The sequence below is a fragment of the Mobula hypostoma genome, chromosome 21, assembly GCF_963921235.1.
Source record: "Mobula hypostoma chromosome 21, sMobHyp1.1, whole genome shotgun sequence".
Classification (NCBI taxonomy): Eukaryota; Metazoa; Chordata; class Chondrichthyes; order Myliobatiformes; family Myliobatidae; genus Mobula; species Mobula hypostoma.
In genome coordinates, this window is record NC_086117.1 from 17605850 (window position 1) to 17630000 (window position 24151).

Here is a 24151-nt window from a genome sequence, read left to right on the forward strand (position 1 = left end):
CAGCTTAGTTCATTCAACTCACTATGTCATTGATCATTCACATCTGTTTGTTATCTTTGTTTGACTGGGCTATATACCTGCAAGGCAGTCAAGTTTTTATTTGGAAAGTGTTCGATTAGTTAAGATGTTACTTTCTTTGAAGAAATACACACATTTATCTGTAACATTTAAATTTTTGAAAAATGAGTATTTGCAAATTTAAAATCTGTTCTTTTCTACTGACACGCTAATGCAGAAGACAAAAAAAAACATCTGAGATAAAATTTATATAAAAAACCTAGGAGACTTTTGCACACATCGATTGTATTTCGAGGTCTGGTGAGAGCACAGCTGGAACACAACACAGAGTTTTGGCCCACCTATCTGGGAGGCTGAAGAAGAATAATGGCCGATCATAGTGAAAAATAATAAAATTCTTAGTGAGTTGACAGGATAAATGCTCGGAAAATACTTTGGTTGAAGATTTATAACATAGAAGTATAGTTTCAAAATAGGTTTCTGCAATTGAGGTGCGATGTGAGTATAAGTTTCTTTATTCATAGGATGCTGGTATTTTTGATGTTTGAGGCTGAGAGTGATAGAGTTTTTGATGTTTATGAAATTGAGGCATAGGAGGAAAGTCTGGGAGGATAGAGTAAAGACACGATTAACTGTGATATCAACACTAAGTGGCCACTTTATTAGGTACCTGCTTGTTAATGCAAATATCTAATCATTCAATCATGTGGCAGCAACTCAATGTATAAAAACATGCAGACATAGTCAAGAGGTTCAGTTATCGTGCCTGCACTTTGCGGGCAGCAAGGAACGGAGGGCGACAATGTCGCTTGTTCTCATCAACAATTTAAGCCAGACCGGAGTGTTGATCATGGGCGGAACTGCTGAAGAGGAGACGAGTAGGGAGGCCACAACTGCTGAGTTGATAAAGAGAATATCCCGCAGGATGAACTGCTGGTTGACGGATAGTGGAAGTGAGTTAGAGATGGATGTTGGCGAGAAAGCGGAATGGAGTGGAAAGAGTAAGAAAAGAAAACAGAGGTATGAGATGTCAAACTCTGAGGAGTCAGGGGACAAACAAAATAGGATAGCAAAACAACAGAAAGAAGATGAGATTAAAGCAAGTATAACACTGAGCGAAGACGGAGCGTCTTTTGGTGAATGGAACCTGATTCGTTTGACGAAGATAATCGACAAACTAATAGGTGAAATCAAAGGAGGAAAGATTTTACGAAATGGGTTGCTATTAGTGATTTGTCAGGATAGTGCTCAACAAGGCAAAGTGATAAGATTAAATAAAATAAACGGCAAAAAAGTACAATGCTCAATACCCAACAATAGAAAATGGACTAGAGGAGTTATTTCGGGGATACCAACAAAAGTTACTATGGATGAGATTAAACAGAACATAAAAGGAGCAAAAATTATTGAGGCCAAACATTTGAAAGCTACAAGAAACAGGAAAAAGTGTGATAGTTTATCGTTATGGTTAACTTTGATGAAGAGAGATTGCCGACTAAAGTTTATTTAGGGTATATGTGTTATGAGGTCAGAATATATATACCACCGCCTTTAAGATGCTTTAAATGTCAGATATTCAGGCATATTGCGGCGGTCTGCAGAGGGAAGCAAAGATGTGGAAGATGTGCTGGAGAACATGAATACGGGAAATGTGAGGCGGGAGCAAGGCTGAAATGCTGCAATTGTGGCGAGGAACACAGTGCAGCTTATCAAGGGTGCGTTATTAGCAAGAAAGAAGCTGAGATATAATATATAAAAGTAACTCAAGGGATCAGTTACGTAGAGGCAGTGAAAGCATTTGCTGAAAAGAGAAGACTATCAAGCAAACAAATACAGGGAATAATAAACCGGTGAACTGTGAGGGCTGTAATATGATAAATAAGGAGACACTAATTATGAGTAAGAAGGATTTTGTACTGTTTATGGTAGATGCAATTAACTGTTCAGTGCAAACAGACAAAAGAATCGAAAAAATTAAAATTATAATCAAGTCTGCAGAAAAATACCTTTGTATTACAGGGAACATACATCAAAGTTGCTGGTGAACGCAGCAGGCCAAGCAGCATCTATAGGAAGAGGCGCAGTCGACGTTTCAGGCCGAGACCCTTCGTAGTCACACACACACACACATATATATGTATATCACAAAGGAATGCAAGGAGTCTTATCGCAAATGATCAAGAGTTTATGAAGTATGTATCAGAATTTAAGGAAAAAAACCTTAATTTCTATTTAATGTTTACAAGAATCATGGTTGAAACCCAGGGTAAGTGTGCAGAACTCCATCAACAATAGAAGTAATAAGAAAAACTGTGAGTTGGAAAGAGATTAGAGGAAACAGTACTGCATTTAAAGGAGATGGTTTCTGAAAAAGATGCTTATTGTCAAAAATTCAGTGACATGGAAAACAGATTAAAAATGGAGGAACTTATTCCAAAGTTACAAAAGGAAAAAGGAATTTGTTGCAAAGTGAATTATCTACATTCGGATTATAAAATGGAAACATGGAAACAACTGAGGAAGAACTTCAAGATCTCAATAAACAACTACAGGCTTTGATTCAAGAAAAGGAAAACTTGGAAATAGCAGATAGACTTGGAAAACAGCAATTTTAAATGTTACACATGCGATAATGAATATTCTCAAACAAGAAGCTTTTAGTTTTAATGTGATTTGAGGCAATGCAATTATTTGGAAACCACGTGACAGTTTATACGTGAGACTAGGTTATATTTGAGAATTTGAGTTCCTTGAAATTCTATAATTAATTATACATCCTGTGGAGGGCAGTGATACGCCTAGATGCGTCTAAACTGCCAGAAATAGAAGAAGAAGAAAAGGTTCAGTTGTTGTTCAGAGTTCAGACCAAACATCAGAATGGAGAAGAAATGTGAACTAAGTGACTTTTAACGTGCCAAATGGGATTGTTTGAGTATCTCAGAAACTGCTGATGTCCTGAAGCTAGAGTTTACAGAGGATGGTGTGAAAAACAAAAAAAAAGCATCCGGTGAGCAGCAGTTCTGTGGGTGAAAACACCTTGTTAATGAGAGGGGTCAGAAGAGAATGGCCTGACTGATTCAAGCTGACAAGAAAGTGTCAGTGATTTAAATAAGCACACAGTGGTGTGCAGAAGAACATCTCTGAATGCACAACACACTTAACCTTGAGATGAATGGGCTACAGCAGCTTGGTGGCCACTTTATTAAGCACAAAAGGTACCAAGTAAAGTGGTCACTGAATGTATGTGACCATTTCCTGGTTTTGTGTTTTTTTTAATGTGGCCACTAATGTAGGTAAAAGCCATTTTGAATTTTGTGATTTCTGTTTTTTCATAGGAAGATGAAATTGATTTCTGCTTTTTGAAGAAAAAGCCATCAGCTGATACACCTGTCACACTTTTCCTTTTTGACTTTAAAACACAACGGTGAGTACATGACAAAAAAACCCCACAAAAATCTTGGCTTTAGAATCTTCAAAGACAACAGATTAATTGCTTCTTGGTGTTATGTTTACATTTCTTATTGGTTCCCAGTATTACAGTTATGACATCAGGCAGCAATCAGCCATCAGTCAGTGATGCTGGGACCACAGGAAGTCTGCCCACAAAGGTCAAAGTCAGTAAAACGAATGCAAATACCCAGGGAAAGGTTAAGATGAATGAAACAGCAGATCACCCTGACGAAGGTCAAAAAGGTAAGAAATGAAAACATGTTCTCATTTTGGCCCTTTTTGATTGTTGGGAATGTTAACAAGATGAGAGGTTATTGGTCACTTAACCCGAAGATTCGTGTATTCTGGTAATTGTTTACAAGAGGATTTCGAGAAAGGTTCTGCTTATTTTCATGAAAGTGGCTGAATGGTAAAGAAGTGAATTTTCAAATGTGGAAAGAGCAGGTGTTTTTTCTAAGTATCCAGTGGTGCAGATTATGGAGGAAGCAGTTAATTATAATGGGCAGGTGTTTGAGATGAGAATAACTTGATCAGTTGTTACGATTTAGTACATCTCTTGCCTCAAGGGATATAGTTCATTTGTTTTATTAAGTTTAATTGCGTCAACAAAAAACAATTTTCTAGCATGGATCCCACCAGATAGCCTTTAATTTGCTCATGTATTTTGTTTTGAAAACTGAAATCAAAGTTTTATATCCATTAGAGAAAGTTTTAAAACATCACAGTTGAGAAATTAACTATACCACAATGCCATCAACTTTCAGCTCTTGGGATGGAAAGATGAAAACTAACAGAGATGTTTGTGCCATTAGCTTATCAATTCATGATATTTCTTGGCTATGATGTAATCCTATGTTGAATGCAAATGCACTGATTATGCGACTGTTGTTGGTAGAATCTCAGTTATCAATGAAGTGGCTTGCAGGAGTGAGATTGGCCTGTTGAGTAGTGTAGCAACAGCAACCTTGCATTCAGTGTTAGCAAGACATACGAGTCCTCATTGAAGGGTCAGTGTTGGAAAGTGTGAGCAGCTTCAAATTCCTGGCATTATCATCTCAGAGAATGTATTCTTGGCCCAACACATCGATGAAATCTCAAAGAAGGCATGCCAGTGGCTCGACTTCATTGAATGTGAGGATGCATGGTATGTCACCAAAGACTTTTGGAAATTTTTGTAATTGTACGGTAGAGAGTGCTCTAACTGGTTGCATCACTGCCTGGTATGGAAACTCCAATGTTCAAATGGCTGCAGAAGGTTGATCACTTAACCAGCACAATTATGGACACAGCCCTTCTTGCATCTTCAAGAGGCCCTGTTTCAAGAAGTTGCTATCATTCATTAAGAACCCTCACCATCTGGGATATGCCCTTTTCAAGTTAATACCATCAGGACAGGAGATACAGGAGCATGAAGACCCACACTCAATAATTTAAAAACAGCTTCTTCCTCTTTACCATTAGATGTCTGAATAGTCCATGACACTACTTTGTTCCTTATGTTTAACATTTTATTTATTTTTAATTTTTTTTTACATCTGCTCTGAACTACTGCCACAAAACACCAAATATCATGTCAAACATCAGTGATGATAATTCTGATTCTGTACTGAGATTGGAAAATGAGAATGCAGGTGGGGAAATTACACCAAATTTTCCAGTCAGTTTTTTTTTGAAATTCTGCATGTTGCCAGTGCATATAAAGGATGAAAGTGAAAGTCAAATCTCAGCTGATTATTGTATTAACTATGAATAACGAATAGAAATATTTGACATAATAGGAGCAGAATTAGGCCATTTGGCTCATCGAGTCTGCTCCACCATTTCAAGATGGTTGATCCAATTTTCCTCTCAACCCCGATCTCCTGCCTTCTCCCCGTATCCCTTAATGCCCTAACCAATCAAGAATCTATCAACCTCTGCCTTAAAGATACATAAAGACGGCCTCCACAGCTGTCTATAGCAAAGAATTCCATAGATTCACCACTCTCTGGCTAAAGAAATTCCTCCTCATTTCTGTTCTGAAAGGATACCCCTCTATTCTGAGGCTGTGTCCTCTGTTCTTAGACTCTCCCACCATAAGAAACATTCTCTCTCCACTCTATCAAGGCCTTTCAGCATTTTATACGTTTCAATGAGGTCACTGCTCATTGTTATGAATTTTAGTGAATACAGTCCCAGAGCCGTCAGACGCTCTTCATATGACAAGCCGTTCAATTTTAGAATTATTTTTGTAAACCTCCTTTGAACCTGCTCCAGTTTCAGCACACATCCTTTCTAAGGTAAGGGGACTAAAACTGCTCACAGTACTCCAAGTGAGGCCTCACCAGTCCTTTATGAAATCTCGCTATTACATACTTGCTTTTATATTCTAGTCCTCTTGAAATGAATGCTAGCATCACATTTGCCTTCTTCACCACAGACTCAAACTCTCTAGAAAACAGTCAACTCTTTCATTTCTTCTACTAAGGTGCATGACCATACACTTCCCGACACTGTATTCCATCTGCCATTTCTTTGCCCATTCTCCTAATCCGTCCAAGTCCTTCTGTAGCCTCTCTACTTCCTTAAAACTACCTGCCCTTCCACCTATCTTCATATCGTCAGCAAACTTTGCAACCAAGCCATCAATTCTATCATCCAATCATTGACATATAATGTAAAAAGAATCAGTCCCAACACAGACCCCTGTGGAACACCAGTAGTCACTGGCAGCCAACCAGAAAAGGCTCCCTTTATTCCCACTCTTTGTCTCCTGCCAATCAGCCTCTGCTTTATCTATGCTAGAATCTTCCCTGTGATACAGTAGGATCATTGCTTATTAAGCAGCCTCGTGTGGCACCTTTACAAAGGCATTCTGAAAATCCAAGTACACAATGTTAACAGATAATGCTTTGTCTATCCTGCTTGTTATTTCTTCAAAGAATTCCAACGGTATTGTCAGGCAAGATTTTCCCTTGAGGAAACCATACTGACTACAGCCTATTTTACCATGTGTCCCCAAGTACCCTGAGACCTCATTGTTAATAATCAACTCCAACATCTTCCCAACCACCTCTCTCCTTTCTTGAAGAGTGGAGTGACATTTGCAATTTTTCCGTCTTCCAGAACCATTCCAGGATATATAGGATCATTACTTAAGACTCCACAATCTCTTCAGCCACCCTTTTCAGAACCCCGGGGTGTACACCATCTGGTCAGGGTGACTTAACCTTCCTTTAGACTTTTCAGATTCCCAAGAACCTTCTTATCTAGTTATGGTAATTTCACACACTTATCACCCCTGACACCTGGAACTTTCACCATACTGCTAGTGTCTTCCACAGTGAAGACTGATGCAAAATACTGCTTGAAATCCAGCATCTGCAGATTTCCTTCCAGCATCTGCAGATTTCCTCGTAATTGCAAAATACTTATTCAGTTCTTCTGCCATTTTCTTGTCCCCTCTTACTACCTCTCCAGGATCGTTTTACAGTGTTCCGATATCTACTGTTGCCTCTCTTTTACACTTTATGTATCTGAAGAAACTTTTGATATCCCTTTTAATATTACTGGCTAGCTTACTTCCATCCTTACAGTCTTAATGACATTTTAGTTGCCTTCTGTTGTTTTTTTTTAAGCTTCCCAATCCTCTAACTTCCCACTTATTTTTGCACTATTATATGCCTTCTCTTTGGGTTTTATGTTGGCTTTTGACTTCTTTTGTTAGCCACGGTTGTATCATCTTTCCTTTGGAATACTTCTTCCTCGTTTGGATGTATATATCCTGTGCCTTCTGAATTGCTTCCAGAAATTCCAGCCTTTGCTGTTCTGCTGTCATCCCTGCCAGTGTTCTTTTCCAGTCAACTCTGGCCAACTCCTCTCTTGTGCCTCTGTAATTTCCTTTACTCCACTGTAAAACTGCTATATCTGACTTTAGCTTCTCCTTCTCAAATTTCAGGGTGAATTTGATCATATGAACACTTTCCCCTAAGAGTTCTTTTACCTTAAGCGCTCTAATCATTTCAGGTTGATGACACAACACCCAGTCCAGAATAGCTGATCCCCTAGTGGGCTCAACCACGAGCTGCTCTAAAAAGCCATCTCGTAGGCACTCTAGAAATTCCCCCTCCTGGAATCCAGCACCAACCCGATTTTCCCAATCTACCTGCTTATTGAAATCCCCCATGGTCATTGTAACATTGCCCTTTTGGCATGGATTTTCTATCTCCCATTGTAATTTGTAGGCCACATCCTTACTACTGTTCAGGGGTCTGTGTACAACTTTCATCAGGGTCTTTTTACCCTTGCAGTTCGTTGGCTCAATCCACAGTGATTCAACACCTTCCAACCCTATGTCATCTCTTTCTAATGATTTGATTTCATTTTTTGCCAACAGAGCAACACTGCCCCCTCTGCCTGTCCTTTCAATACAATGTGTATCCTTGGACATTAAGCTCCCAGGGATAATCTTTCAGCCATGATTCAGTGATGCCTACAACATCATACATGCCAATCTGCGACCATGCTACAAGTTTATCTACCTTATTCTGTACACTGTGCAATTCAAATAGAAAACCTTCAGTCCTGTGTTCACCCTTTTCAATTTTGTTGGTCTTTTAAGTTGCAACTCATCCTATTGACTGCAATTTTTCTCTATCAATAGTCTCTCCTCACTACACATTGCCTGTGTTTGTAAACCAGCTACCTCATCTTCAGCACTAATGTCCGCCTTCCTATAATACTTCTTGCATTGAAATATAAGCAGTTCAGGATATTAGTCGCACCATGCTCAATCTTTTGATTCCTAACTTTGTCTGAGATCTTGCCAACATCTGCCTCCGTAACTTCTCCACTAAATGTTCTGGCGCTCTGGTTCCCATCCCCCTGCAATTCTAGTTTAAACCCCACCGTGCAGCATTAACACACTTTCCCACTAGGATATTAGTCGTCCTCCTCTTCAAGTGAAAACCATCCATCTGTACAGGTCGTACCTTCCCTGGAAGAGAGCCCAATAATCCAAAAATCTTATGTCCTCCCTCCTACACCAACTCCTTAACAACGTATTAAACTGTAAATCTTCCCGGTTCTGGCCTCACTAACATGTGGCATGGGTAGCAATCCAGAGATCACAACCCTGGAGGTCCTGCCCTTTAATTTAGCACCTAACTCCCTGAACACCCTATGTAGAACCTCATCACTTGTCCTACCCATGTCATTGGTACCTACATTGACCACGACTTCTGGCTGTTCACCCTCCCACTCTAGAATACTTTGGATTCGATCCAAGATATCCCGGACCCTGGCACCTGGGAGGCAACATCTATCTGGGAATCTTGTTCTTGCCCATAGAAGCTCCTGTCCGTTCTCTTAATGAATCCCCTATTACCACAGCGTGCCTCTTCCCCTTTCCCTTCTGAGTTGCAGAGCTAGGCTCAGTGCCAGAGACCCGACGACTGTGACTTTCCCTTGTTTGGTCAAACTCCCTGTCCTCCCTGTGCACCCCCCACCCACAACAGTATCCAAAGTGATGTAAGTGATATACCTGTTGTTGAGTGGGATGGCCACAGATGTTCTCTGCACTGGCTCCTTAGCCCCTTTCCCCTTCCTGGCTGTTGCCCAGTCTCTTGTGTCCTGCACCTCTGGTGTAACTACCTCTCTATATGCCCTATCTATCACTCCTTCAGTGTACCTGAATGATCCAGCGTTCATCCAGTTCCAGTTTCAACTCCTTAACACGGATTGTTAGAAACTGCAGCCGGGTGCATTTCTCGCAGTTGTAGTTGTTAGGGACACTGGAGGTCTCCCTGCCTTCCCACATCCCGTAATGGGCATGTTCAACTATCCTGCTTGGCATTTCTATTGTCTTAGCTGAACAGATAAAAGAAGGGGGAGGGAGGAAAAACTTAATCTAGAACCTTTCTTTTCTTTGATTTCTCTGACTGAAGCCTCAAAGAGCTAAAGCTCCAAGATCACCACTCTGATTCTGTCCATTCAGACGATGGCCACTGTGGTTGCCCCTGCCTTCCTTTAATTTGCCGTTGCTAATCAATCCCAAATTCCGATTGGTCACTGGTCAAAGTTCTTTTCTTCTGTAGAGACCCGTTGCAGGCTTTTGTACTCGGGCAGTGCACCTGAGCGAAATCCCCTCCTCTCAAAACTTCCAATGTCCAGGTTGGTCACTGGTTGAACCTCTTTCTTACTGTAGCAACCCACTGCCTGCTTCCATATTCGGGCTGTGGACCTGAGTGAAATCCCCTGCTTACGATGTCCAGATCGGTTGCTGGTCAAAGTTCTTTTTCTGGAGTATCTGGAGTAATAGATTGAAATAGCTCTAATTTTGTATGATACTGAAGCTTTAAGTATATGACCAGGATATTTTGATGTTAATTTTCCAATTTCTTTTATTGAAAAATTAAGTAATAAACCTAGTTGAATTACTGTTTGAAAAGATATTGAATCTAAAAATACAAACTATATTACTTATGAAGCATTTTGTTTTCCTTGCAGACAAACCAAAATCTCCAGATAATACAGGTGAACCGAAGGTTAGTAAATTTATTGTACTGTTATTCTACAATGTGCATATTTTGAATGTGATGGTATCGAGTTTGTTGGCCACAAAGTTCTAAACTCAAAGGAAGACGTTAAGCCCTTTAAGTAGTCACAAGTTCTCTCACTAAGTGGGGATTATGCTGTAACTACCTAATGTTCAAATACAAGTTTACTTCTCAGTTTATTCCCTACGATGAGTTTAGCTGACAATACCCACTATTCAAGTGGTGGGTCCCCTCTCCCTACCAAGCCGAAGGTACTTCCAGGTAACAAAGTAATTTAAAGTACAGTTAGTTTATTTACAGTGATACACATTCTAATCCAAACAACACTCCTAAGGCACATTTAAAATTCGCAGAGGGTTTCTATCTTAAACATTTCCAAAGTGCCAACCATTTCTGAAATATAAACAGTTTCCAAAGCACAAAGCATTTCCTAAACATAAACTATTTCTTATACATAAAGGATTAAAGATTTCCAAAACACAAGTGTATTTCTTAGCTAAAACGACATACCACGTTGCAGACAAACAAGTTGTCTATCTCAGAAACTGAGTCTGGAGGAATGGGTTCTAGTTCATCCCATGTTTCTTTCACAGATTCTTCTTGATGCATTTCTCTCATTCTCAGTATGCCTGAGTTGCTCTCTACAGTTATCCCCTTTTTTCTCTCACTTGGGTGACTTCACCTGCATATGATATTTCCTCAGATATCCTTTTGACACTAATGGTCTAAAAGCTATTTTTTTGCGGATGTACAGTACTGTGCAAAAGTCTTGGGCGCATATATAGGTCAGGTGCCTAAGATCTTTGCACAGTGTGTATTTGTCAATGTGGAGCAAAGGATGTTGGGAATGGTGAGGGTGGAGCGCTGCGGGAGGCGTGTGGGACAGGTGGCAGAGGAGGAGTGCCAGGTGCGAGGGAGTGGCGTGGGTGCAGACTCACCCAGCCCTGAGACACCTGGCTAGATTACTTGATTCCAAACAATTGGTTTATTGATCATTACAGAATATCTGATGCTTCCCTCTCCATTCCCTCTTTTCCTACCATGATTCCCCTCTTCCTGTCCCCTTCCCACTCTCAGATTACAATAGAGACCCTTACCAGAATCCAGTTTATCATCCCTCACGTGTCATGAAATTACTTTTTTGTTTTGCGGCAACAATGCAGTGCAATACATAAAATTATCAGAGTACTGTGCAAAAGCCTTAGGCATCCTAGCTATATATATGTACCTAAGACTTTTGCACAGTACTGTCAATATCGATGCTTGGTACAATATGAGTAGGAAGCTGGAGAATAACTACTTTACCATTAATTATCGCTTTTAAATATTTAGAGGTTCCAATGCAAAACCACTGAAAAACAATAACCCACTGCTTTTATTCTAGGCAGCAAGGGAAACAATCTCACTGCGGAAAAATAACGCATCATATTCATTCATGGTAAGTTGAAGGTACTTATTAAGCTAGAATCTGTATAGAGTTACTTAAAGTGGCAAGTTGCTTAAACCTGGTGTGTTTTTCTCTTAAATAGTTCTCACTTACCATCAATACTGACGAAGAACAAGGACTTTATAGTCTTTACTTTCATAATTGCTACAGCAACAAAACAGCATCTCTTCGGTCTTTCAAATTTGACATGGATGTAAGTACAACAAAGACCTTATTACTCTTTATGGAGCATTGAAGCTATTAGAGACTTAAACAAAATTATCAGTATTTTGTTAGAGCACTACCTTTTAATAATCAAGTGAAGGCATCTATATACTTTTAAAATTGCATCCATTAAATATAAAAATAGAAAATGCTGGTAATGAATGTTGAATTCATGAGCTTGAGAGGTTTTAAGTTATGGATTTTCATTAATTATTGTGTTTAAAAGGTTATTCTGCCCTTATCATTGCATTTTGATTATCTTTTAGTTTGGATTTAACATTTTAAATTTAATTCCACAAAAAACACTGCCAGATGGCGGATCTCGACCTGAAACAAAGACTGTCCATTTTCCCACTACAGGTACTGCCTGACCCCCTTAGTTCCTCTAGCAGTTTTTTTTTTGCTCCGGATTCCAGGGTCTTGTTTCAATTTCTTCCATATTGAAACACTGCCTACATTCTGGTATCTTGCCCTGTTCAGCTATTCTTGCTCGTAATAACGTTGCTAAATAGCACTTTTGCAGGAGTAAAGGAAATGCTTCTTTTGCAGTAATGCAACAGCTCACACTTTCTAAATCAGCGGTCCCCAACCACCGGGCCGCAGACTGGTACCGGGCTGCAAGGAAGTGATATGATTTGGCGATATGAGTCAGCTGCACCTTTTGTCATTCCCTGTCACAGCCACTGATCAGCCATTACACATGCGAGGTCGTGACCCGCGCGTCATCTGTGTTAGGGTGGGAAGGAGATCAACTCCTCGAGCTCGTAGATTACGACGGGCTGAAAAGTATGTTTGACATAATATCTCTGTCGCCATTTTGGATCAAAGTCAAGGCTGAATATCCTGAGATAGCTACGAAAACACTGAAAACGTTGCTTTCATTTCCAACATTTTTCTGCGAAGCGGAGTTTTCTGCAATGAATGCAACGAAAACTAAATTGCGGAATAGACTGGACATAGGGAACGCCCTTCGAGTATCGCTGTCTCCCATCACCCCTCAATAGGACCGTGTTGTTGCAGGGAAACAAGCCCAGGGCTCCCACTGATTCAGCGATATTGGTGTGTTGCAATGATTTTATATATTTATACGGGGAAAATATGTGCTGTGTGTTTAATATCTAAATGTTACTTAAAATGTTATGATGCTATTGACTTATAAGTGACCCTATAACAATTACAGCATGGAAACAGGCTATCTCGGCCCTTCTAGTCCATGTCGAACGCTATTCTCACCTAGTCCCGCCGACCTGCACACAGCCCATAACCCTCCATTCCTTTCCTGTCCATATACCTATCCAATTTTTCTTTAAATGATAATATCGAACCTGCCTCTACCACTTCTACTGGAAGTTCGTTCAACACTTCAAGCTCCCCTGTCCTCCCCTGATAATTGACTTATCACTGTACTCATGCGAGGAAAATATGCGCTGTGTGTTTAATATTAAATTCGTTAGATAAACCCTTTTAGAAACAAAATTGAGTGTATTACCCACTTATCGCCTATATTTCAGTAGTGATTAACACCCACCCCCGCGAACAGAATCACCAAAAAGGATTTGCTTGCGGGGGGGGGCGGGGGGGAATTGGCAGGTCACGACACGCATGCGCACTGGTGCCCGCGCAAGGCTTCATGGCCATTGTAGTCTTTCTGGGTAAACAACGCATTTGACTGCTACTCTTGTCCGTTGGCAACCCTACCCCTAGCCTCCCGGTTGGCCGGTCCGCAAGAATATTGTCATTATTAAACCGGTCTGCAATGCAAAAAAGGTTGGGGACCCCTGTTCTAAATGAAGCTGTTGTCTTTACTTCAGAACTAAGGTTGAAAAATTAGACATTTAGAGCACAGAAGAATGAAGGTGGTGGTGGTGGTGGGGATGGGGGTGGAATCTCATTGAAACCTACCAAATATTGAAGGGCCTGGATAGAGTGGACCTTGAGGGGATTTTTCCATTAATGGGAGAATCTCAGACCAGATAACATAGCCTCAGAATCGAAGGGCATCCCTTGAGAACAGAGCTGAGAAGGAATTTCTTTAGCCAGAGGGTGGTGAATATGGAATTCATTGCTGCAGATGGCTGTGGAGGCCAAGTCATTGGGTATTTTTAAAGCTGAATTTGATAGGTTCTTGATTAATAACAGCATCAAAGATTGCGGGGAGAAAGCAGGAGAATAGGGTTGAGGGGGAGAATAAATTAGCAATGATGGAAAGGCAGAACAGACTCGATGGCCAAATAGCCTAGTTCTGCTCCTGTGTCTTGGGATCTATAATATGAATATGAATGCAAAAAAAAGGTTTGGCTGACTAATCCCATTTTCCTTCTGATGGTATGTTATACTACATCAGATCTTAATCCTGATAAGTATTAGAAGTGGTACAACTACTTATCTCTGTCACCCCTTCAGATATTGTTACCATACTCTAACCATTCTCTTCAATAATGAATAAGTTAATCTACTAATTACACTAAATTTGTATTCCCTAAAAAATGATTTCTCCACTAAGGGAAATGTCTGTTCTGTCTTGATCTTTATTACTTATACATTCTAACTGAATATCCCCTCATTGTATGTTCTTCCAAAGAAAAGAAGTGCAGAATAGCCAATCTCTGCTCAGAATCATAGATCTGTTGCTTCAGCAATAACCTGTATGATTTTTCTTACAGATTACAATAGTGGAATACAACCCTGGCAGCTACTTGTCTGCAGGGGAGATCCCACTCCCCAAGCTCTACATCTCTATGGCTTTCTTCTTCTTCTTGGCCGGAGTTATCTGGGTTTATATTCTCCGAAAACGCAGGTACCATACAACTACTTACATTATTGGACAGTAGGGTTTGCAATGTGTAACTAATCGTGGATTATTCAGGAGAACAATCAGGGAAATACTATTACAGTCAAATTTATTGGAGTTGGCCAAATAAAATATTCAGGACCCAATTTCATAATTAGGTTTTGTAAATGTTTGTTAGATCATTCTGTTTTGAATTTGGCCTTGGTACCTTGATATTTCTATCAAGTTTGCAGTGAGCTGCAGCTAACTGTATTAATGAGGTGGAGAGGAGGAGGGTTTTTTGCTGTTTGCTAGAATTATGAGGTATGGGGTATGATCTTAAAGTGCTGCCTAGTAAATTAGTAAATTAATTTACTAAGTGACTGTAAGGCAGGGAGTGACCCCTGGGACTGCAATATCTGTTGCCATTGCTGGGGCTATCTGCAAGGCTTTTCGAGGTATAGTTGCTTTTAGCAATTCGCAATATCAGGTCTTTGTTAATAGGCTACTGAAGTGTAGTTGCCTCCATGGGTTTTAGGATTTTTTTTCCTAAATTATTTGTCATTTCCATAAAAAAAAATTTCCCCTGGAAAATAACCTACGGTATTGTTTACTTTTAATATTGCATATTCCTGGCAATGTGCCTCACTCTCTCAACTGTTTAACAGTATTTTAATGTTAAAGAACATGTATAGGCAAGGGTGCATTTGGGTTAGAACAGTAAATGCAATATCATAACAATTTTTCAGTTTCACAGACTTGCCTAATTACATTTTGGACAACAGATCATGTTCGTTGAACTATGCAGATTAAGAGTTTTACAAACTGGGTCTGATCTGCTCTGGATGAAATGATTTTGCTATATATGCCATCAATTTGTTGATAGCAGTATGTGATCAGTTGTAGAGTCGTAGAAAAGTACAGCACAGAAACAGGTCCTTTGGCTCATGCTGAAACCATTTAAACTGTCTACTCCCATTGACCTGCACTGGAATCATAGCCCTCCACACCCCTACTATCCATGTACCTGTCCAAACTTCACTTTAATGTTGAAATCATTTCACTACATGTTTTCATTGATTTACTCCCATGGTAAAGCTTCATTCTGCTCTGTTGTTTAAAGCAGTGGTCCCCAACCACCGGGCCGCAAAGCATGTGCAGCGGGCCGTGAGGAACTGATATGAGTCAACGGCACCTTTTCTCATTCCTGTCACGCACACTGTTGAACTTGATCGCACGCGAGGTCATTACCCATGCGAGGATATCAGTCGGTCATTAACATACAACTATTCAATGAGTAAAAAACAAACGTCGCCTGAGAGTTTCTTTGGAAGAGATGGTAGGGGACATAAAAGGCCTAACGATGATAACGCAGAGACAGCTGAGGCCAAGACTGCAAAAAAAAAAGAAAGCTTCCTTCGACAGAAAGTACGACGAGTCGGACATAACATATGGCTTTATTGTGACTGGTGACTCGCATGCTCCAAGCCCCCTGTGTGTGATGTGTGGAGACAAGCTGTCTAATGAGGCAATGAAGCCCTCAAATTTGCTTCGGCACCTTGATTCCAAGCACCCTGCACTAAAGACAACCCCGATGAATTTCTTGAGCGGAAAAAACGTGAGCAAGCAAGACAGAAGCAAGTGCTGGGAACCACCACCTCCACAAATGCTGCTGCTCTGAGGGCATCGTACTTAGTGGCTAGCTGTATTGCTAAGGCTAAGAAGCCTTTCACTGTTGGTGAAGAATTGATTCTACCTGCTGCCAAAGACATGTGCCGTGAACTGTTGGGAGAAGCTGGAGCTAACAAGATGGGAACACACATCAAAGTTGCTGGTGAACGCAGCAGGCCAGGCAGCATCTCTAGGAAGAGGTACAGTCGACGCTTCAGGCCGAGACTCTTCGTCAGGACTAACTGAAGGAAGAGTTATTAAGAGATTTGAAAGTTGGAGGGGGAGGGGGAGATCCAAAATGATAGGAGAAGGCAGGAGGGGGAGGGATGGAGCCAAGAGCTGGACAGTTGATTGGCAAAGAGGATATGAGAGGATCATGGGACAGGAGGCCCGGGGAGAAAGACAAGGGGGGGTGCGGGAACCCAGAGGATGGGCAAGGGGTATAGTCAGAGGGACAGAGGGAGAAAAAGGAGAGAGAGAGAAAGAATGTGTGTATATAAATAAATAACGGATGGGGTACGAGGGGGAGGTGAGGCATTAGCGGAAGTTAGAGAAGTCAATGTTCATGCCATCGGGTTGGAGGCTACTCAGACGGAATATAAGGTGTTGTTCCTCCAACCTGAGTGTGGCTTCATCTTTACAGTAGAGGAGGCCGTGGATAGACATGTCAGAATGGGAATGGGATGTGGAATTAAAATGTGTGGCCACTGGGAGATCCTGCTTTCTCTGGCGGACAGAGTGTAGGTGTTCAGCAAAGCGGTCTCCCAGTCTGCGTCGGGTCTCGCCAATATATAGAAGGCCGCATCAGGAGCACCGGATGCAGTATATCACCCCAGCCGACTCACAGGTGAAGTGTCACCTCACCTGGAAGGACTGTCTGGGGCCCTGAATGTGGCCTTCTATATATTGGCGAGACCCGACGCAGACTGGGACCATTCAGGGCTCCAGACAGTCCTTCCAGGTGAGGCGACACTTCACCTGTGAGTCGGCTGGGGTGATATACTGCTTCCGGTGCTCCGGATGTGGCCTTCTATATATTGGCGAGACCCGACGCAGACTGGCAGACCGCTTTGCTGAACACCTACGCTCTGTCCGCCAGAGAAAGCAGGATCTCCCAGTGGCCACATATTTTAATTCCACATCCCATTCCCATTCTGACATGTCTATCCACGGCCTCCTCTACTGTAAAGATGAAGCCACACTCAGGTTGGAGGAACAACACCTTATATTCCGTCTGGATAGCCTCCAACCCGATGGCATGAGCATTGACTTCTCTAACTTCCGCTAATGCCCCACCTCCCCCTCGTACCCCATCCGTTATTTATTTTTAAACACACATTCTTTCTCTCACTCTCCTTTTTCCCTCTCTGTCCCTCTGACTATATCCCTTGCTCATCCTCTGGGTTCCCCCCCCCCCACTTGTCTTTCTCCCCGGGCTTCCTGTCCAATGATCCCCTCATATCCCCTTTGCCAATCACCTGTCCAGCTCTTGGCTCCATCCCTCCCCCTCCTGTCTTCTCCTATCATTTTGGATCTCCCCAAACCCCTACAACTTTCAAATCTCTTACTAACTCTTCCTTCAGTTAGTCCTGACGAAGGGTCTCGGCCTGAAACATCGACTGTACCTCTTCCTAGAGATGCCGCCTGGCCTGCTGCGTTCACCAGCAACTTTGTGTGTTGCTTGAATTTACAGCATCTGCAGAATTCTTGTTGTTTGCTAACAAGATGGCACAGATTTCTCTTTCAGCTACCACAGTTTCAAGGAGAATCGATGGCATAGCGGATGACAGTGAAGCACAGCTGTTGGAACGGCTTAACGAGATTGGTTTCACTACCTGAGTCAAAGAGGTTGCTCCTGAATGCCAGTCTACACACTGTATCACACACCGGGAAATGCTGGCTAGCCAAAAAATGTCACCTGATCATAACAGCGTATTGAGTGATGTTGTTGAAGTTATCAATCACATCAAAGCAAAAGCCCTTAACTCACGTCTGTTTGAGCAGCTTTGTGAGGAAATGGATGCGGAGCACAAACACCTTCTCTTACACACTGAAGTCAGGTGGCTATCAAGGGGGAGAGCCCTGGCCAGGGTTTTTGAGTTAAGAGAGCAGCTACAGAGATTTCTTTCAGGAAAAAAGTTACCACTGGCAGCACACTTCAGTGATGAGGAGTGGATAGCAAAACCTGCTTATCTGTGTGACATCTTCAACCTGCTCAGTGAACTCAATTTGTCACTTCAGGGGAGAATGACAACTGTCTTCAAGTTGGCAGGTAAAGTGGAACTGTGGGGACGGCGAGTGAATGGGGGCATATTTGATATGTTCCCAACATTAGCTGGGACTTTGGGAGAGACTGAGGTTCACAGCTGGTGTGCGAACACCTATTTTCGCTGTCGACTGAAAAGTATGTTTGACATAACATCTCTGCTGGCATTCTGGATCAAAGTCAAGGCTGAATATCCTGAGATAGCCACAAAAGCACTGAAAACTTTGCTTCCATTTTCAACATCATATCTCTGCGAAGCGGAGTTTTCTGCAATGAATGCAACGAAAACTAAATTGCGCAATAGACTGGACATAAGGAACCCCCTTATGACTTATGATTGACTTATCACTTTATTGATGCGAGGAAAATATGCACTGTGTTTAATATTAAATTTGTTAGATAAACCCTTTAAGAAACAAAATTGAGTGTATTAGCCACTTATAGTTGACTTATTACCTATATTCCGGTTGTGATTAACAACCCCCCCCCCACACCCCCCCGGGGTTGGCCGGTCCGCAAGAATATTGTCAATATTAAACCGGCCCGCGGTGCAAAAAAGGTTGGGGACCCCTGGTTTAAAGAGTATATGAACACAGTAAGTGATAGAGTTATTAGAGGTAAGTTTGCAAAATTGTACCTTGGTAAGTGTCGTAAACATATGAAGTGAATTTGGAAGGGAATTTAATATTAAAATATACATAAATCCAAATTTGAATGTTAGGACTTTTTGTCCCCGGTACTTAATGGTATTTCATACATGTACAGTAGTTGCATAGCTTGCGTATGTGGGAATCTGTATGTAGAATCAAATATTTATATCACTATATATAGAATCAAGGACAGCATTAAATCAGCAATCAAATGACCAACTAAACAAATCCTTTCTGTGAAGACAATGCCCATATCCTTCCATTTCTCTCTCATTCATGTGCTTATCTAAATGTCTCTGAAAAATCTCGAATGTATCCGCCTCCCACGGCAGTGCATTCCAGGCACCAACCACACTGTTTTTTAAAAGAAACTTGCTCCTCACATCTCCTTTGGACTTGCCCCCCCCCCGCCACCTTAAATGCTTGCCCTCTGGTATTGGGCATTTTGCCCCTGGGAGCAAGATACAGTCTGTCTACTCCATCTATGCCTCTCATCTGCCCTCAGCCTCCACTGCTCCGGAGAAAACAGCTCAAGTTCGTCCAATCTCTCGTTAAAAGTACATGCCCTCTAATCCAAGTTGCATCCTGGTAAATCACTTCTGCACCATCTCCAAAGCCTGAACGTCTTTCCTATAGTGGGGTGGCCAGCACAGTATGCAATACTGCAGGTGTGGCCTAAATAGAGTTTTATAAAACTACAACGCAGCTTCCTGACTTTTGAACTGAGTGCCTCGACTAGTAATGGCAAGCATGCCAAATAGTCACATAGTCACATGCCACATAGTCACCCTAGCGACCTGTGTAGTCACTTTCAGGGAGCTATGAACTTGGACGTCATGCTCCTCAACAGTTGTCATCAACAGGCATTGTGAACGTGAAATGATTTGGGGTTGGCTAGACATTCGTTTTCTGATCAATATTCACCATATACATTCTTTTTATTTAGCAATGATGTGTTTAAGATCCACTGGCTGATGGGCGCGCTGGCATTTACAAAGTCCCTTTCATTGGTCTTCCACGCAGTAAGTCACCTGTGTTTGTATTGTTGAAATAACAATGATGGTTATAGTCCCTCCTAATAAAATCAGTTTCTGAATTGTGTAACATGTGCTTTTTAACAGATTTGTTGTAGATAACAAGCTATCATTTTATGTGTAATGTTGGGCTTTTCCCTTCATGTATTCTATTGTAAGTTCTTTCTTTTAATGAGACAAATTTGAGGATTTCGAAAAGTGAAGGTTTTACTGTTAAAAGTTATTTGCTTTGTTAGCAACAGGATGCAGCCTGTTGATTTGTTTATTTCCATTAGTTGTGGTCTCTACTGGGACTGTACCCCAAACCCATAAGAACAGGAAATGCTGGTCAGGCATCATCAAGAGGGAGGCATAAATCAACAGTGATCTTTAATCAGAACTGAGTTATAACTTAATTGAGACATCGAATATACTTGCTTTTGAATAAAGTTACTTTCTTCAACTATCAATATAATCTGTCAATAGAATCAATAATACTATCAATAGAATCTGGGGAGTTTGCACAGAAATTTCCCCCACAAAAATGTGTATAAAAGCAGTCAGTATTTCTTTTAGATGTCAATGTTCAGGTAAATGGTGTAATTCTGGTCCTGTGTCTTATGGTCTTAAAAAAAAAATGATTTTATTTTTTTCTCTCTCCCTCAACAGATTGATTATCACTTTATTTCCACTCAGGGATACCCTATCGAAGGTTGGGCTGTGGTGTACTACATAACACATTTGTAAGTGGTTTCTTATTGCCTCGCATAAATAGAATATATTTAATAGGCACAGGACCCAGAAGAGCTGTGTTTTCATGTGCTAGGTAATTGCTATATGCAAGCTTATGCACATCGGAGGAATGTTATTATGTAAAATTTTATTTGTACTTTGTTGCTCTGATCGACTTGGGTCAGTAAGTGCAATTAATTTAAATATCCTGAATTATTGCATTCTAAATTTTTGAGTGGTGAGCATATTGGTTTGTAAAAAAAAAGATATTGACAGTACATGAAAAATTCCGTAACACCTGGTGTTTCCCCAGGTGGTTCAATATTTCATGAACCAAATCCTTCGTTAGAACTATCCTGTTGAGTTCTGACGAAAGGTTTGCAATTCTTTTTACAAAAGGTAGGCACATTTCCATTTATCTTCAGTACAATTGTGAATTTCTGATGTTTTCAATTTACAGGATTTGTCTGTTCACTATTTGTGTTTGGTCATGTGGCTAATCTGCAGAGAGTTGTGTAGAAAATGACTTTGATAGGCTTGAGGCTAGGCAGTATGATGCTAATCAATAGGAAATATCAAGCAAAAATAAGATATGTGCTTTATATTTCACTAAATAGTAAAGGTTGCCATTCTCAATAAATACAGTGGATTCCGGTTAATTGGGACACAACAGGCCCATTTAAGCATCTGTCATAATTAGCCTATGTTTCATGGAAATAGTTAAAAAGCATTTTTTAAAAAAACAAGCTAAGTAACAAATGATATATTTAAATGAAACACAGAACAAATTAGAACACTACCAATCGTACTACAGTACTATGAAACTGTGTTTAGCAGTTACTTGAAAGCAAACCAATACTGCTGAGAGACTAAACCAGGGTACTTGACACTGTATGATGTGATTCAAAATAACAAATTTCCAAATCAAAAAGTACATTTGATCATAAAACCAGTAAAGATGAACGATCTTGTAGCAATTTTTAAAATAAAAACTAATGAAACTAAATTAGCATTATAATAGTCTAACTTATCTAATAGTGAAATTAACATTCAAATAGTGTTACTAGGCATTCTAATAGCATTCCAATTGGTGATCTAGTTAGTTGTCCAATAACATCCCAATTAGCAGTCAACAAAAAAAAAATCATTCCCCTGACTCTCTCCCCCTTAACTAGATTAACTAGCGCAATCATGTAACTATACTCTTTTGCTTCTACTACGTCCCAACCCACGTGATAGATTACCATAATAAATGTACCACAAAATATAATACAGACAGAAAATAGATACATGGCTCCTACACTGTTTTAGTTCCTAATCCTTATCAATAGAAGAATTCATTCACATCACTCATGACTGTAAATGAATGAAATCAGTACAGACACCTGGACTACCTTCAGAGCGATGAGTATATTGGTTTGTATTGCAAAGAAAAAGAGATATTGACAATGTATGACTTCAGTGAGTCCTGAAGAAGGATCTTGGCCTAAAATGTTGGCTGTTTATTCTTTTCCATAGGTGCTACCCAACTTGCTGAATTCCTTTAGCATTTTGTTGGCTTTGCTTTGGATTTCCAATATCTGCAGAGTTTTTTATGTTCATGTCTTTGTACAATACTGTTGATGATTGGATCCTCTAAAATCTTCATTTTCATTGTAACATTCAAGATGATTGTGGACAACTTTAAATTCTTTGTAGTTTCTAACTTGTGAAGTACTACTACTACTGCGTCGACTCAGGCCTAGGGGGCCGACGTCGCGCACGATGACGGACTCTCCACTTCTCCCTCTCCCTCATCAGTGTGTTCTGTTCATCTACATTAGCCGCGCCGCTGTCTTCTAGGAGCGTGTTGACCATAGTCTTGGGAGGGCACCCAGGGTTCATCCTCCCGTGCTTGGCTCCCATATGATGACTAGGCTGGCAGGTAGCTCGGGGTGGTGTAGACAATGCCCCGCTAGTTGCAGTCTTCTTGCCTCGATTTTAGTGGTGAGCAGCGGTAGGTTGTTATAGAGCTCAATATTCGTCATGTGCTGTTGCCAACTCACATCAAGAGCCATCTGGAGCATTCATGTATAGCAACCATCTAGAGACTTCCGCATCGTCTTGGTGAGTGTCCACGTCTCACATCTGTATGTGAGAATGGACTCTATGACTGCTATGAAAATCCTCTTTTTAAGCCCTCTGGTCAGGTTTGACTTCCAGATTTCCTTCATGTGAAGTAGTGAAATTGTTTAATTTTCATTCCAGGCCATTTCTGGCATCTCAAAGCTTGAATGCTCGAAAGAACTGTGAGCAAAACAATTCAGAATTGTCTTACTGTTTTGTTTTTTCAACATCCATCAGTGACAAAAATCACAGATTTTTGAACACAAACACTTGAAACTGGTGCTATTTTAAAAATGGTTCACTCGAAGCACGGTGTAATATCTAAAGACTACGATAGTGCACATGACTGACACTAGTTAGAAACTGTTCAGCAAAAGTCTCCTGCCCCAAGTAAGTGGCATCGTATCCCAAATAAACGAAAGAGATCCTGGCTATATTCTTGATTAGTTTTTGTTCTTTGAGTTGCCCAAATAACCAACTGACTGATGGCCCAATTAACTGGAATCCACTATATTGTGATTCTTTTACTACTTGTGTTTCAAATTGAAGAATGGAACTCATTTCAGGCACCATTGCCTTTCTTAAGCTTAAATATGTAAAGATTGAAGTTCTCTCTATTTGACCTTGGCGACCTGCCTTGTGTTTCCTCCTGATGCATGGTGAGGAATGTAAATGCCAGTGCAAATCATATAATGATGATGGAGCTGATGGTATATAAATCACTTCTGTTTGATTTGGTAGGAATTCAGAATGAAAGTTTGTTAAAGCTATGAGTTCCAGTTGCTAAATTGGCCAAGATCATTTACTCTTTGAAATGATAACAGATTATGTACTTTGTCAACACACAAAATCCTGGAGGACCTCAACAAGTCAGGCAGCATCTGGAAATGAATAAAGAGTCAACATTTCAGCTGAGATCTTTCATCAGGACTGGCCAGGTGTGTGGGAGAAGTGGGGTGAAGTAAGAAACTGGGAGGTGATAAGTGGAAAAGATAAAGGGCTCGAAGGAGGATTCTGATAGGAGAGGAGAGTGGACTATGGGAGAAAGGGAAGAGAAGAGACAAGGGGGTGCCAGAATGGGGAATTGAAGAAGAGGGAAGGAATGGGAGGGAAGAAAAATTACCAGAAGTTTGAGAAATCGATGCCCTTGCCATCACTTTGAAGGCCACCCAGACAACATTTTTCCTTGGGACACAATGGTAGCATAGTAGTTAGCGCAATAGTTTTACAGCTCGGAATGTTGGAGCTCAATTCCAGCGCTGTCTGTAAGGAGTTTGTACGTTCTTCC

General features: G+C 40.8%; 1 protein-coding gene across 1 annotated transcript in view; it reads left to right on the forward strand.

The window, feature by feature from the left end:
- Nucleotides 1–24151, forward strand: part of gpr107 (G protein-coupled receptor 107) — a 113620-nt gene that overhangs the window by 16576 nt on the left and 72893 nt on the right. Inside the window, exons 4-11 of the mRNA XM_063073548.1 lie at nt 3354–3442; nt 3551–3711; nt 9955–9992; nt 11389–11442; nt 11534–11644; nt 14319–14452; nt 19959–20034; nt 20695–20768. Of these exons, the coding sequence (XP_062929618.1) occupies nt 3354–3442; nt 3551–3711; nt 9955–9992; nt 11389–11442; nt 11534–11644; nt 14319–14452; nt 19959–20034; nt 20695–20768 (737 nt within the window). The remainder of the gene's footprint in view (nt 1–3353; nt 3443–3550; nt 3712–9954; nt 9993–11388; nt 11443–11533; nt 11645–14318; nt 14453–19958; nt 20035–20694; nt 20769–24151) is intronic.